We start from the raw sequence: 14,085 nt of genomic DNA, 5'->3' as shown, positions 1-14,085 counted from the left end.
AAAAGTTAATCAAAGCTTTTTGATGAGAGAAACTATTTGTTTTTCTATTCAAAAAACAATCCAATGATCAGAAATGAAACTAATTCTTTTCTTGATGCAGGTATCAAAGGCGAAATTGGACGGAAAACATTTTCATCAATGCGCTATGCGCATTCCTTTGATACATGCATCAAGAAATGAATTAAAAGTTTCATTTCTTAAATACAAAATTTATCCACAAGTGCATTATTTTCACATCCCTGGCACTTTACACCAAAATAAAGTTCTCACAAATGATTTGTGATTTACAGCAACAGCCTTGAACAAGTTTCATCTTTTTTATGAGTGTCTCATAAGTCACTCTATTAAAACAAAACACTATAAGGCCACATAAAATTAATTCTCAGAAGTCACTCTATTAAAACAAAACACTATAAGGCCACATAAAATTAATTCTCATGTCACTCTATTAAAACAAAACACTATAAGGCCACATAAAACTAGTTCTAATTGTAACGGGGACCGTTACATATGTTCCCCAAACCTCCCCTAATTAAAAAGTGATGTCCTTGTGAATTTATAGCAAAAAATCATTTTATTTTAGCCTTTAATTACATGTAGTACGTTCAATATGGTCATTTCAGTACCAAAAAAATGAAAGAAAGCGTTGCACGCGCATACACGCGCACATGATTCCGAATTTTTGTTGATGTCGTTCAACAGGCATTTGTATCATATACCCACAGTATGAATTTCATAACGTTTCCACCAAATATAAGGAAGTTATAGCGATTTTAAAATCGTCCAATCAGAAATCAGCACACGTGCATGCACGTGCTGAGCAGTAATTCTAACCACAGCAATTTGTAAGGAGTACCAAGATACATCTAAACCCCTAATATGAATAGAATTTGATGAAAAACAAAAACGTTATCGTCCTTTAAAAATTGAACATTTAAAAAACGTTGCACGCGCATGCGCGTTGGCATTTTTTGTTACACAAACATATAGATACACATATTGTCTACATATGCTGTGAATATCATCTCATTCGCTTCATAAATAAGATAGTTACAAACGTTTTAGCATTATCCAATCAAAATGAAGCGCACGTGCATGCACGTGCAAATTGGTAATTTTGACCATGTAAATCAGTTAAGGGTCTCAATATCTACCTATGATATGAATTTCAAGCCATTTCAATGAACAACAAAGTTAGACTGATTCCAAAGTTATCGTACAAATTTTGTAATGCGCGTGCACGCGCATGCGTGCGTGTGCTGGCAAAATAACTATTATTTTTCATATGTACAAATGATATACTATCATCCTATTTAGGTTTTATATCGCTTCCTTCAATATTCTGATTTTCCATTTTTTGTACCAAAATTGCAATGCACGTGCGCGCGCGTGCATGCACGTGCAAACAAAATGACTATCACTATGCACATCTACAAACGCTATACTATCATCCTGGAAAGTTTCATATCGATCCCTTTTGTAGTTTCTGAGAACACTACCGGACAAAAAAGTACCGGAGAAAAAGAATAATAACTAGGACTTATTGTAACGGGGACCGTTACAGATGTTCCCCAAACATTCCCCCATTTAGTAAGTGGTGACATTTATTTCACTACAAGTTGTTTTGACCATTGCAAACTGTTTAGCATGTGAATATATGACTATATTATAACGTTCAGTCCATTTCATACTAGTTCAAATCAGTTATAAAGATCTGAGAGTTTTGTGCATGTGCACGTATGTGCATATAAATAATTCGACCATCTCGATACATTACAAGTCTGACTATATGAGTACAAAAGAAGTTTCACAACTGTTCAATGAAAAACGAGAAATTAACGGCAACTCAAAACTACAAAGACTGAAATCAATGCACGTGCATACACGTGCGCGTGAGTACCACACAGCAATTTTGTTGATGCTATTCAATAGACATTTGAACAATATACTTACTATATGAATTTGGTATCGATTGCTTCACACATCAGAAAGTTATTGGGATTTCAAAATCGTCCAATCAGAATTAAGCTCACGTGCATGTGCGTGCAGGGAAATGATTTTGAGACTATTAATAAATTGAGAGGCCCAAAACATACCTGCAACCTAATTTTCAAACCTATTCATTGAAATCTCAAACTGTTATAGACCAATACTTAAATTTAGACATAAAAATTACAATGCACGCGCATTCACGCGCACGCGATTTTGATAATGGAAAATTTGTTGACACCATTTCATAGACATTCATGTCATAGATCCTCAGGGTAAATTTGAATTCATTTCAGTTTTTAATTCAATAGTTATGACCATTTTTGTATCCGAAAAATGAAAAAAAAGATATGCACGTGCATACACGGGCACGTGAGTATGACTCAGCATCAATGTTGATGTCATTCAATAGACATTTGATAGATATACTTACAGTATAAATTTCATATTGTTTCCATCATTTATAAGAAAGTTATGGCGATTTGAAAATCGTCCAATCAGAATTTAGCACACGTGCATGCACGTGCCGGATGGTAATTATGACTGTACACTTTTATTAAGAATATCAAGATACATACTCAGTACAAGTTTGAAAAGATTTTAAAAAAAACCAAAAATGTTATGGTCATTGAATTAATTGAATATTCAAATGTCAATGCACGTGCGTGCGCATGCGCATTTGCAATTTTTATAACATGGATTTGTAGATATTTATAATCTTTACCTGTCCTGTAAATATCATCAAATTGTCTTAATTTACATGAAAGTTATAAACGGTTTTGTATTATCCAATGAAACTGAAGCACACGTGCATGCGCGTGCAGAATTGAAATTTTGACGATGCCAAACAGTTAAGGGTCTCAAGTTATACCTGCAATATAAATATCAAACGATTTCATTGAAAAATAAAAAAGTTAGACGCATTCCAAAGTTTGTAAACAAAAAATACAATGCACGTGCATGCACATGCATGCATTTTCAGACAAAATGACGTTCGTTCCGCACATCTACATAGAGTATTCTATCATCCTAAAAAGGTTTCATCTTGATCCCTTCAGTAGTTTCTGAGAACACTCGTGGACAAAAAAGTGTGACAAGAATAAAGAAAGAATAATAATAATAATAAGAAGAAACAGAGTAAAACCAATATGTTCCCAAACTTTGTTTGGGGAACATAATAATAATAAGAAACAGAGTAAAAACAATATGTTCCCAAACTTTGTTTGGGGAACATAATTAATTCTCATGTCACTCTATTAAAACACTATAAGGCCACATAAAATTAATTCTCATGTCACTCTATTAAAACAAAACACTATAAGGCCACATCAAATTAATTCTCAGAAGTTACTCTATTAAAACAAAACACTATAAGGCCACATCAAATTAATTCTCAGAAGTCACTCTATTAAAACAAAACAACATAAGGCCACATCAAATTAATTCTCATGTAAATCTAAAACAAAATACTACAACAATTTGTACTAAAATGTAATTCCACCAGATCAAAAATATTTCTGCGATTTAAAACCACTTTTACCTCATACTACGGTCATTTCCTTTCCTCTTTTGTTGGACCAGTGATGGCATACTATGGTCATTTCCTTTCCTCTTTTGTTGGACCAGTGATGGCATTGAATGTGGAGACTGGGATAATGAGGAAATGTTATGGGTTTCTTCTCTTACTAAAGGCGCATCTGCAATTTACATTGAAAACGTAAAAAAAATTCCTATTAAACTAACTTGTAAACTTTGTACTTTATTGCACAATAAAAATGATATTCATATCCCTGCTATTGCCACTTCATTTGACAAAACATTGTCTTAACACTGAGCCCCTTATGTTATAAAACCAATCAAAAATGGACCTGAGCATGGTAAGCCAGTTGTTGCTGCTCAGTCTATTTCACATACATGCGTATAATAAACAAGATGTACTGTGAGCAATGCTCACTAAGAATACCCCCCCGCTTACCCCAATCTCGCAAAGGGTGTTGTTAATAGGTATAAATTACCTCTTTCCCCAAGTGTAACAAGAGGCCCAGGGGCCTTATAGGTCACCTGAGTATCATGTAACAACCTTCCAATGTTTGAATTAGGTTTGTATTTAAATATAAGAATTTTACTTTTGGATGGAAGAAACATTGAATAGCTATGTGGTCATGAAGTACATGTGTCATTTTTATGTTCAATCAATAATCCTTTTTAAACAAGAGGTACTGTGAGCAATGCTCACTAAGAATACCCCCCGCTTACCCCAATCTCCCAAAGGGTGTTGGTGGTAATAGGTACAGTGGAACCCCGTTATTACGTTCCCCCTTTAATACGTTAGTCCGCATATTACGTTGGAATTTCAAAGCACAAAATCATTTCTTAACAAACCTATATAAAATAGACCTCGTTATTACGTTGCCCTAAGATGCCGGGACTCGGTATTACGTTGTAAAAATTCCGACAAAAACGTAATAAACCCCTAATTATTCAATAATGATACTCAAAATAATAAGCCATTCACACCTTGACTGTCTGAGGCAGTCACCACGTAAATTTCCTGGTCTGTTTGGGGATTAAAGACGCTTGACTGATCACGCTTCGATAGATCTATAGCGACATCAATACAGGTGAATACCCTGTATAGAAGCCAGTGATAAACAATTAAATAATGTTTATTTAGACATTGTACTCTATGAAATTTACTTCATTTTTCATATTTTGATAATCGAAGAAATAATTTCTCAACCACCTGAGTGTTGATTACCTTCGCTATTAAAACTCTATTTACGGAAAGCTTTGGTACCGAACATGAAAGACAAGATTTATCGTAGCATTGTTAAAATCGCTTGGGTAACTGCTTGGACATAGGTGACGAAAGGTGGTCAATTAAAAAATTGTCCGTTGTTTGGACAAGCAGCTTGGGTGTTCGTAAATCTCGTCCATACATACACCAATCAAACTGTCCTGTGTTATCGGCCGATTCGCGCACGGCATTTACCTCAGTGAATATTCTAAAATCCCTTGATGCGTACGTGATTTTAGTGCCATCATTTAGCGTTATAAATGAAATCTTCGTGCATCATTATATATTTTTTTTATGTGGATTGCGCTTAAATTGTTCTCCGTGTTTATCGTTGGTGAGAAAAGTGTGTAAGTGTTGGGTATCGTGTGCGTTTTGTGTCTATAGTTTTGTTGTTTTGGGGTGGGATTTTTTTTTTTATTGTGCTGTGTATTGTGTAATTAGAGAACTTAATAAAACGATGTTTTGTTATTTTTTTAATACAAATGTTGAATACGAACCGGAACGAGTTATTGATAGAAATTTACATGAACGCATTGTTTTAAAGTTGAACGGAATGGCGGTCCAAACGAATGCAGAAAAAAAAAAACGTTTATCAAAACATCCTATGTATCCTACACCAGAAATAAAGAAAAGGGATAAGAACATGAAGAATTACGGACATTAAAGATAAGATGTAAATAAAACAAAGAATAATAGTCTTTTAAACAAAGAAACAGTAAAGATATATTCACACACCCCTTCACGGAGTACCAACGGACGATATACAATTTCCAAATGATATTTTTAATGGATTTCACTGGGAACGTTTATTACGTTGCCCCCGGTATTACGTTATTTTATCGTGACAAAATGGAAAACGTAATAACGGGGTTCCACTGTATAAACTACCTCTTTTCTAAGTGTAAAAAACAAATGGCATGACAAACCGAACCATATTGCTACTTCGATGTCCAGTGCGCGTGACCTTTGACCTTTTGACCCCAAAATCAATAGGGAACATCTTCATCCCATGGGTAGTCCATATGTATGATATGGTGACTGTAGGTGGAAAGGATAACGCTTTAGAGCCCGGAAACCATATTGCTACTTCGATGTCCAGTGCGCGTGACCTTAGACCTTTTGACCCCAAAATCGATAGGGAACATCTTCATCCCATGGGTAGTCCATATGTATGATATGGTGACGGTAGGTGGTAAGGATAACGCTTTAGAGCCCGGAAACCATATTGCTACTTCGATGTCCAGTGCGTTTGACCTTTGGACCCCAAAATCGATAGGGAACATCTTCATCCCATGGGTAGTCCATATATATGATATGGTGATGATAGGTGGATAGGATAACGCTTTAGAGCCCGGAAACCATTGCGTCTACAGACGGACAACCCGATTCCAGTATACCCCCCCACCCTAACACACAAGAACCCCTGATCCAGGGGCCATGAATTTCACAATTTTTAAAGAGGCATCCTTGCTCATCATTACCATGCTATTAGTTTGTCTACTTAATACCCAGAGACAGAGAAGAAGATTTTCAAAGAATTTCTACATTTTCACTATATGACCAATACAGCCCCACCCTAACACAAGAACCCCTGCCCCAGGGGCCATGAATTTCACAATTTTGGTAGAGGCCTCAACGCTCATTATAATTATGCCCACAGTTTGGCTTCTTGATGTCCAGGAGTAAAGAAGAAGATTTTTTAAAATTACACTCATTTTGATGGCTTTTGCCCCACCCCTCAGGCCCCAGGGGGGCAGGGACCACGAATTTCACAATTTTTGTTCCCCTCCACCCACAGATGCTATATGCCAAAATTGGTTGAAATTGGTTCAGGGGTTTCAGAGAAGAAGCTGAAAATGTTCAAATGTCAACGCACGACGAAGGACAAAAACAGATAGCAATAGGTCACCTGAATGATTCAGGTGACCTAAATATATGGTATGCCTTTGTAGAAGAAAATGGAAGATATAGTCCGAACACAAATCCATGGCATAAACCTATAATTTTGACCTTGAGATCAATGGTCAAGGTCATAAAGGGGTCATGAATGTACATGACACATAGTCTCATGGTGATACACCCATGTCTTATGGTATGACTATGTCAAAACCCTATAATCAATTTTGACCTTGAGGTTAAAGTTCAAGGTCATATAGAGGTCATGAAGGTACTTGACACATCATCTCATGGTGATACACTCATGTGTCAAATATGGTATGCCTATGTCAAAGAACAAAGAAGTCATGGCCCTGACACGAATCCATTGTAAAAACGTTTAATTTTGACCTTGAGGTCAAGGTCATATGGAGGTCATGAAGGTACATGACACATCGTCTTATGGTGATACACTCATGTGTCAAATATGGTATGTCTATGTCAAAGAACAAAGAAGTTATAGCCCTGACATGAATCCATTGTAAAAACCTTTAATTTTGACCTTGAGGTCAAGGTCATATGGAGGTCATGAAGGTACATGACACATCGTCTCATGGTGATACACTCATGTGTCAAATACGGTATGCCTATGTCAAAGAACAAAGAAGGTATGGCCCTGACATGAATCCCATTGTAAAACCCTTTAATTTTGACCTTGAGGTCAAGGTCATATGGAGGTCATGAAGGTACATGACACATCATCTAATGGTGATACACTCATGTGTCAAAAATGGTATGCCTATGTCAAAGAACAAAGAAGTTATGGCCCGGACACGAATCCATTGTAAAAAACCTTTAATTTTGACCTTGAGGTCAAGGTCATATGGAGGTAATGAAGATACATGACACATCGTCTCATGGTGATACAATCATGTGTCAAATATGGTATGTCTATGTCAAAGAACAAAGAAGTTATGGCCCGGACACAAATCCATTGTAAAAAAAAAAACCCTTTAATTTTGACCTTAAGGTCAAAGGTCAAGGTCATATAGAGGTCATGAAGGTACCCGACACATCGTCTCATGGTGATCCACCTGTGTGCCAAATATGGTATGCCTATGTCAAAGAACAAAGAAGTTATGGCCCGGACACGAATCTGGAGACAGACAGACGGACAGACAGACAAGAGTGATTCCCATATACCCCCCAGAACTTCGTTCGGGGGGTATAATTAAGCAGTAAATTTCAAAGTATCAAATTCATTGATTATTTTTTTTACATTAATTGTGAAATTTGAAAACCATGAAATGGATATGCAGACAAATTTTCATATTGCGTTTATTAAACTTGTCTGTACACCTGCTCTGTTTACTAGCATAATAAATGTAAAATCAAAGAAAACATTTAATGCGAAAACAAGACACATGTACATTTCACAGAAGCTCTTTCATTGTATAAATGGTACAGGTATGTGATATTACTGGCAGGTAGCAATATGAGATCGCTGATAATTCATGTGAATGAATCTGGTAATACACTTTTCTTATATGCACAGAATTCCATGATTTGTTTTTCTTTAATTTCATCAAAATGATTATTGAGGAGGATGCTGTCAATCTAAATTCAACACCTTTTAGGTTTTTTTTTAAATTTGTATAAAAGGATGAAAATCAGCATTGTGGCAATATATCGCACATACTGCAAGGTTTCTTCTGAATGTTTTTCCCCCTGGGAATTAGACCCTAAAGTATACAGTAAATTTACACATATTAAATTTTCACTATTTTTAAGTAATCTGATAGTTCTGTTATACAGAGATGTGACTGAATTCCTCGGAAATCAGAGAGAAAACTGGTCATAAAAGGAGGAAAACACCTCATGGTGAGTCACCCTACCTGGAAATATATTATTTTCTGTCACTTTAAATCAAACAGGAAGTGTTTCGTTGTTGTTTTTTTTATTTTGGGAAAATTGAGCGAATCAGAGGATTTTTTTCTGAAAAGAGGGAAAACCACACCCCTGGATAATATCCAGTGAAGGTATTTTTTAAAAGGGCTTATTTTGAGTTATATGGACTTTTGGGGTAAGCAAGACACTGACATGCAATGAGGAAATTTTCAACAAAAAATTATTTAATCAACACATATAGGGTATTCGTGATTTGGGCCAGTCATTTTTATAACCACTGGTCCAAAAGGACAGTAAAAGTTATCAAATGACCAGTAAAATTTAAGTTGATAGCCCAAGTGAATAAAAGGAATTATTTCTAGCTCTGAATACACACCTTTTTTAAAAAATGCCTCACAGGGGACAGCTGAACTTTTTATGACCTTACTAGTACAAAAACACAGTTCATTGTATACTCAACATTTACAAGAAAAGAGAGATAACTCTTATTTCAAAAACCAACCTTGTTATCAAATTTCCACAGATTCATTTTCCGTAATTCAGAAATGCTCACAAACAAGGAGGAATTTGTATACATACAGAAAAAAATGATATACAGAGAAACAGCTTTGGAAATTTAAAATCGTAGACGTCAATTTTCAAAGTGTTGAGACGAAAATAGCTTAGGGAGAAAATTTCCCTGTCCGTATTAACCATATATTTACCATGCAATGGGTATTTTTTGTGGTGGTCCATTTTTTGCGGAATTTTGAGGATAAGAAAAATTCGTAAAAATCACATTCACAAAATATTCTAAACAACAAACTTAAGATGTTATCTAGGTGCATCAGTATAATGTAACTACAGAAATTGGAAATGCAGAATAATTTTGCTACCTTTTCCAGATCAACCCGCAAAACTTCGCAACCACAAAAATACCCATTATATTTAATACACTGTACTTGGAAGTCTCTTCTGTAATGTTTGCTCCAGTGACGTAAATTTTGCTGCAAGATCCTCCGCAATGTTGTCACATCTCTGCCTCCAGGCTCTTAAACAGTCCAGAGCGGTATTTCCCTGGAAATAAGGAAAATGACTTGTAATCACAAACTACCGAAGTATCGTTAAAGTAAATACCAACACTGCATAATACTAGATACCATAATGCTGCATTGCAAGTCCAATTTCAAAGTTTTGTACATCACTATATATCAAAAACTGAGAAATGATCTCGTTAAATATTAAAGAACTCACTTAAGAAACTCACAATACCATAATATGGTCGATATAAGAGGCGTGAATTTGCTTCACATTTTTTACCTCATCATCCTTAGCTAGCACATTAGCTCCTTTAGATATCAGCAACTCCATAACTTCCATGTTGCCACAGCTAGCTGCATCAATGAGCGGTGTGACCCCTCCACAATGTTGTCCACCCCTGTCATTTACAGCAGCACCATGCTCAAGTAAATATTGCACTACATCATAAAAGTCGTGGTTGGCTGCCTCATGTAGCGGAATCCAACCACAATAGTCCCTGGGGTTTACTTGGTGACCCTATTTATAAAGCAACACCGAGAGTTTGAAGCAACAGCACACAAACTCTAGACTGTGGATATTTCTAAGAGCAGCAATTCTTTCCAAGAATGTTTTATAAAATACAGAAATATAAATATATTGTCCTTCTGCAATTTTCATCATCAAGAACTGGAATAAATATGCATATGTAATAGTATTTTGTTTTACTTTATTCATAGACTACCATAGTATTGATATTTTTATCAAAATCTACTATAAAAACTATAGCATATGTAACTTTAAGTTTCATGTCTGTTAATCAGAATTCTTAAGCAGACGACACTTTATCACTGACCAATCAACGAGTGCAAACCAGTACATCTCCTTTTCTTTGAAATGTACTTGTAAATAGCCTTAAGTAAATCATGCACCTGTTCTATAAGTCTCTCCACTTTCTTCAGGTTCCCTTCTATACAGGCTCTATGAAGAGGTGTCTCACCCTTTTCATTTCTCTACAATGCAATCAAATGTATTAAATATACAATATCACATAATAAAAAAATTCAAATTTAATAAATTACAAATAAAAATCATATTTAACCAGAGAAACTTGCATTCACTTTCAAATGTGCAATCATGCCAAAATACATTGCATATTCAAAGTTGGTGATGTTCTTTCCATCAGCAGTCTTTGCAATTAGCCACTTTTCTGAAAATAGGGGCCAGTAAATTGGACTTGAAATATCACATTCACAAGTCTGTGGAGCCTTCGCTTCACAGTACAGTCAAACTTGTATTAAGAGACCGTCCAACGGAGAAAGGAAAAAAGGTCACATATGACAGGTGGTCTCTAATAATACAGGTTGCCTATTTTCCGCAGTTAATTGATAAAATTTCGCAAATATTTTGTACAATGGAGAAAATGACTACATGTATTTGGAATTTATCATTAAAAATTTCAAGTACAGTTTAAATAGTTGTAAAATAAAATTAATAATACACTGTAGTTAAAAATCTAGAATGCAATGTGTTGTATCATATGACATAATTTATTATTCATAAAAAATTACATTTAATCTGTTTAAGAATGATAAACATGCATTTCATATTAGGGCTATTCCAGAAATAAATACATGGGGGGGTCGGGAGGCACCTTTTGTATACACCAAGCACCCATAAAAAAAAAATAAAAAATTACCCCATGACCCATCAAATTAATAAACTCATTTTACAATGACCCATCTAATAATAAAAAAAAAACTAACCAGACCCACCACAAAAATATTTTTAAAAATGGAAACGGTACAAATCTCGCGAGGTTTTCGGGACAAACATTCTAGTCAATGACGCTGTAATGCCTGTGCGACATTGTATCACAGTAGTTCTGAAGAAATGTTGTCACATCAACAATCAAAGGCATCTATGGCGGGAATGTTGGAAAGATTGGGAGTCCAAACGATGCTATTATCATGAAATGGGTATGGATATGTTTTTCCACAAATCGTTCGTCTTCTAATGGAGCCCGCGCCCGGAGGCCTCTATATCACCATCACACCGACTGATAAATATAACGCATCGGTACCCTCGTATAAATCAACTAAGGTTTGCCTATTTTTATTAGAAAATGGAATACCTATTGGTTTCAAAATATTCCCAAAATCGATGCACTGTAAACTGTAATAATCTACAGAACAGAGTTCGCCGCCATCACGTCCAAAGGGACCCTACTAAACGCGCCTCTAATTTGAAGAGTGCCGTAATGGAAAGTTATGCGCTGCAAAGAGCGACAACTTGAATAGTTCTATGTTACTTCCGATTTCGAAAGCACGTTTTCAATTTTCCCTCCGACGTTTTGTAACCAACACGACAAGAGCAACAATAACAAGAGGCCCAAGGGCCTAGAATCGCTCTTCTGATAAATTGTACAACCCCACCATTTCTATTCTTAGCCTCTTAGTATTCTAAATCTTTAGTTAAATCCTAAGAATTCAAAAAAAGTAGGTCAATGTGACCTACTTTTTGGTTTACACATTTTGAGAACCCAAGAAATATCAACTGACAAAGTTTGATGATTTTAAGCCAATTAGTATCTGAATATTGAAATATAGCTGTCAAATTCCAATCGTAGGTCATGGTGACCTATTTTTTGGACAGCGAACTCCGAACATGCAAGACCCATCAACTGACAAAGTTTGATGACTGTAGGTCAAATAGTATCTGAAATATATAAATATAGTCGTCAAATTCCAAAAGTAGGTCAAGGTGACCTACTTTTTTCGTCAACACCCTTCAAACATGCAAGACCCAACAACTGACAAAGTTTGATGACTGTAGGTCAAATAGTATCTGAATTATATAAATATAGCCGTCCAATTCCAAAAGTAGGTCAAGGTGACCTACTTTTTGTCAACACCCTTTGAACATGCAAGACGCATCAACTGACAAAGTTTGATGACTGTAGGTCAAATAGTATCTGAAATATATAAATATAGGTGTCCAATTCCAAAAGTAGGTCAAGTAGACCTACTTTTTGGTCGAAACCCTTCGAACATGCAAGACTCATCAACTGACAAAGTTTGATGACTGTAGGTCAAATAGTATTTGAAATATATAAATATAGACGTCAAATTCCAAAAGTAGGTCAAGGTGACCTACTTTTTGGTCGACACACTCCGTTGACTCAAGATGCATCAACTGTCAAAGTTTGATGATTGTAGGTCAATTAGTGACTAAAATATATAAATATAACTGTCAAATGCCAAAAGTAGGTCACAGTGACCTACTTTTTGGTCAATACACTCCGAAGACTCAAGATGCATCAACTGACAAAGTTTGATGATTGTAGGTCAAATAGTGTCTGAAATATAGTAATTTAGCTGTCAAATACCAAAAGTAGGTCACGGTGACCTACTTTTTGGTCGACACAAACCGAAGACTGAAGATGCATCAACTGACAAAGTTTGATGATCCTAGGTTTTACAGTGCCCAAAATATGCATCTAAAATTGAAAATGTGAAATTTGAATATCTGCAAAATTCAAAAAGTAGGTCACTGTGACCTACTTTTTTATAAATATGTTTTAAGGCCTCAAGATGCATCAACTTACAAGATTTGATGATTCTAAACCTCTCGGTATTTGAAATAACAACTTAAAATATATCTATAAATGATAAGCCATAAAATTCAGAAAGTAGGTCACGGTGACCTATTTTTCAGTTGACGCATTTCAAGGTCCCATGATCCACCAATTGACAAGTTTTGATGATCATAGGCTTCAAAGTGTCCAAGATATGCATCAAAATTAATTTTAAAATAAATATCTGCAAAATTCAAAAAGTAGGTCATCGTGACCTACTTTTGAGACAACTTGACACAAGGTCCTAAGATGCATCAACTGTCAAAATTTGATGATCCTAGTCCTTATAATGACTAAAATATCTAAGATTTAAAGAATTTAAAAAAAATTTAAATTTAGGTCAACTTTGAAGTGACCTTGAGACCATGCCCTTTGCCCCAGGGTAATGCCTTGAACAATTTTTAATCTACAACATATCCTCATCCTTATGTGTAAGTTTGGTGATAATCTGCCCTGTGGTTCTTGAGAAGAAGATTTTTTAGCAACCACTACTTTTGTTTGTATTTTCCTGATTATCTCCCCTTGTTAAAGGGTCACATCCCTCTATTTAGTATGTATGAAAGCCCTTGGGCCAATGATACCCTGTAACAAATTTGAAAAAAATTGGCCAAGGGGTTCTTGAGTTATAGCCCTTTTTCTAAAAAGTTTACACACACCGCACAAATGGCCATAGCATTAGCTCTTTGAGCCTTTGGCTCAGAAGAGCTAAAAATATTCTGAAAACTCAACACCCACATGGCACAAAATAAAACAATAGAAACTACCCATAATAAATATTTTTTTAACAGTCCAACCACGGACCAAATAAAATATGAAAAAATACGACCACCCACACATAAAAATATCATTTGCCGCCCGACCCCCCCCCCCCCCCCCCCCCCCC

At 35.6% G+C, this 14,085-nt stretch overlaps 1 protein-coding gene across 1 annotated transcript in view; it reads right to left on the bottom strand.

Moving 5' to 3' along the window:
• The window catches only part of LOC125663989 (tonsoku-like protein), a 48,701-nt gene that overhangs the window by 14,586 nt on the left and 20,030 nt on the right, over positions 1–14,085 (bottom strand). Inside the window, exons 13-16 of the mRNA XM_056139551.1 lie at positions 10,498–10,578; positions 9,869–10,105; positions 9,511–9,625; positions 3,530–3,686 (exon numbers count right to left, since the gene is read on the bottom strand). Of these exons, the coding sequence (XP_055995526.1) occupies positions 3,530–3,686; positions 9,511–9,625; positions 9,869–10,105; positions 10,498–10,578 (590 nt within the window). The remainder of the gene's footprint in view (positions 1–3,529; positions 3,687–9,510; positions 9,626–9,868; positions 10,106–10,497; positions 10,579–14,085) is intronic.

Source organism: Ostrea edulis, chromosome 1 (genome assembly GCF_947568905.1).
Source record: "Ostrea edulis chromosome 1, xbOstEdul1.1, whole genome shotgun sequence".
NCBI classification, from domain to species: Eukaryota; Metazoa; Mollusca; class Bivalvia; order Ostreida; family Ostreidae; genus Ostrea; species Ostrea edulis.
The sequence above is the reverse complement of the archived record's forward strand: the minus strand, read 5'-3'. Positions and strand labels throughout refer to the sequence as shown.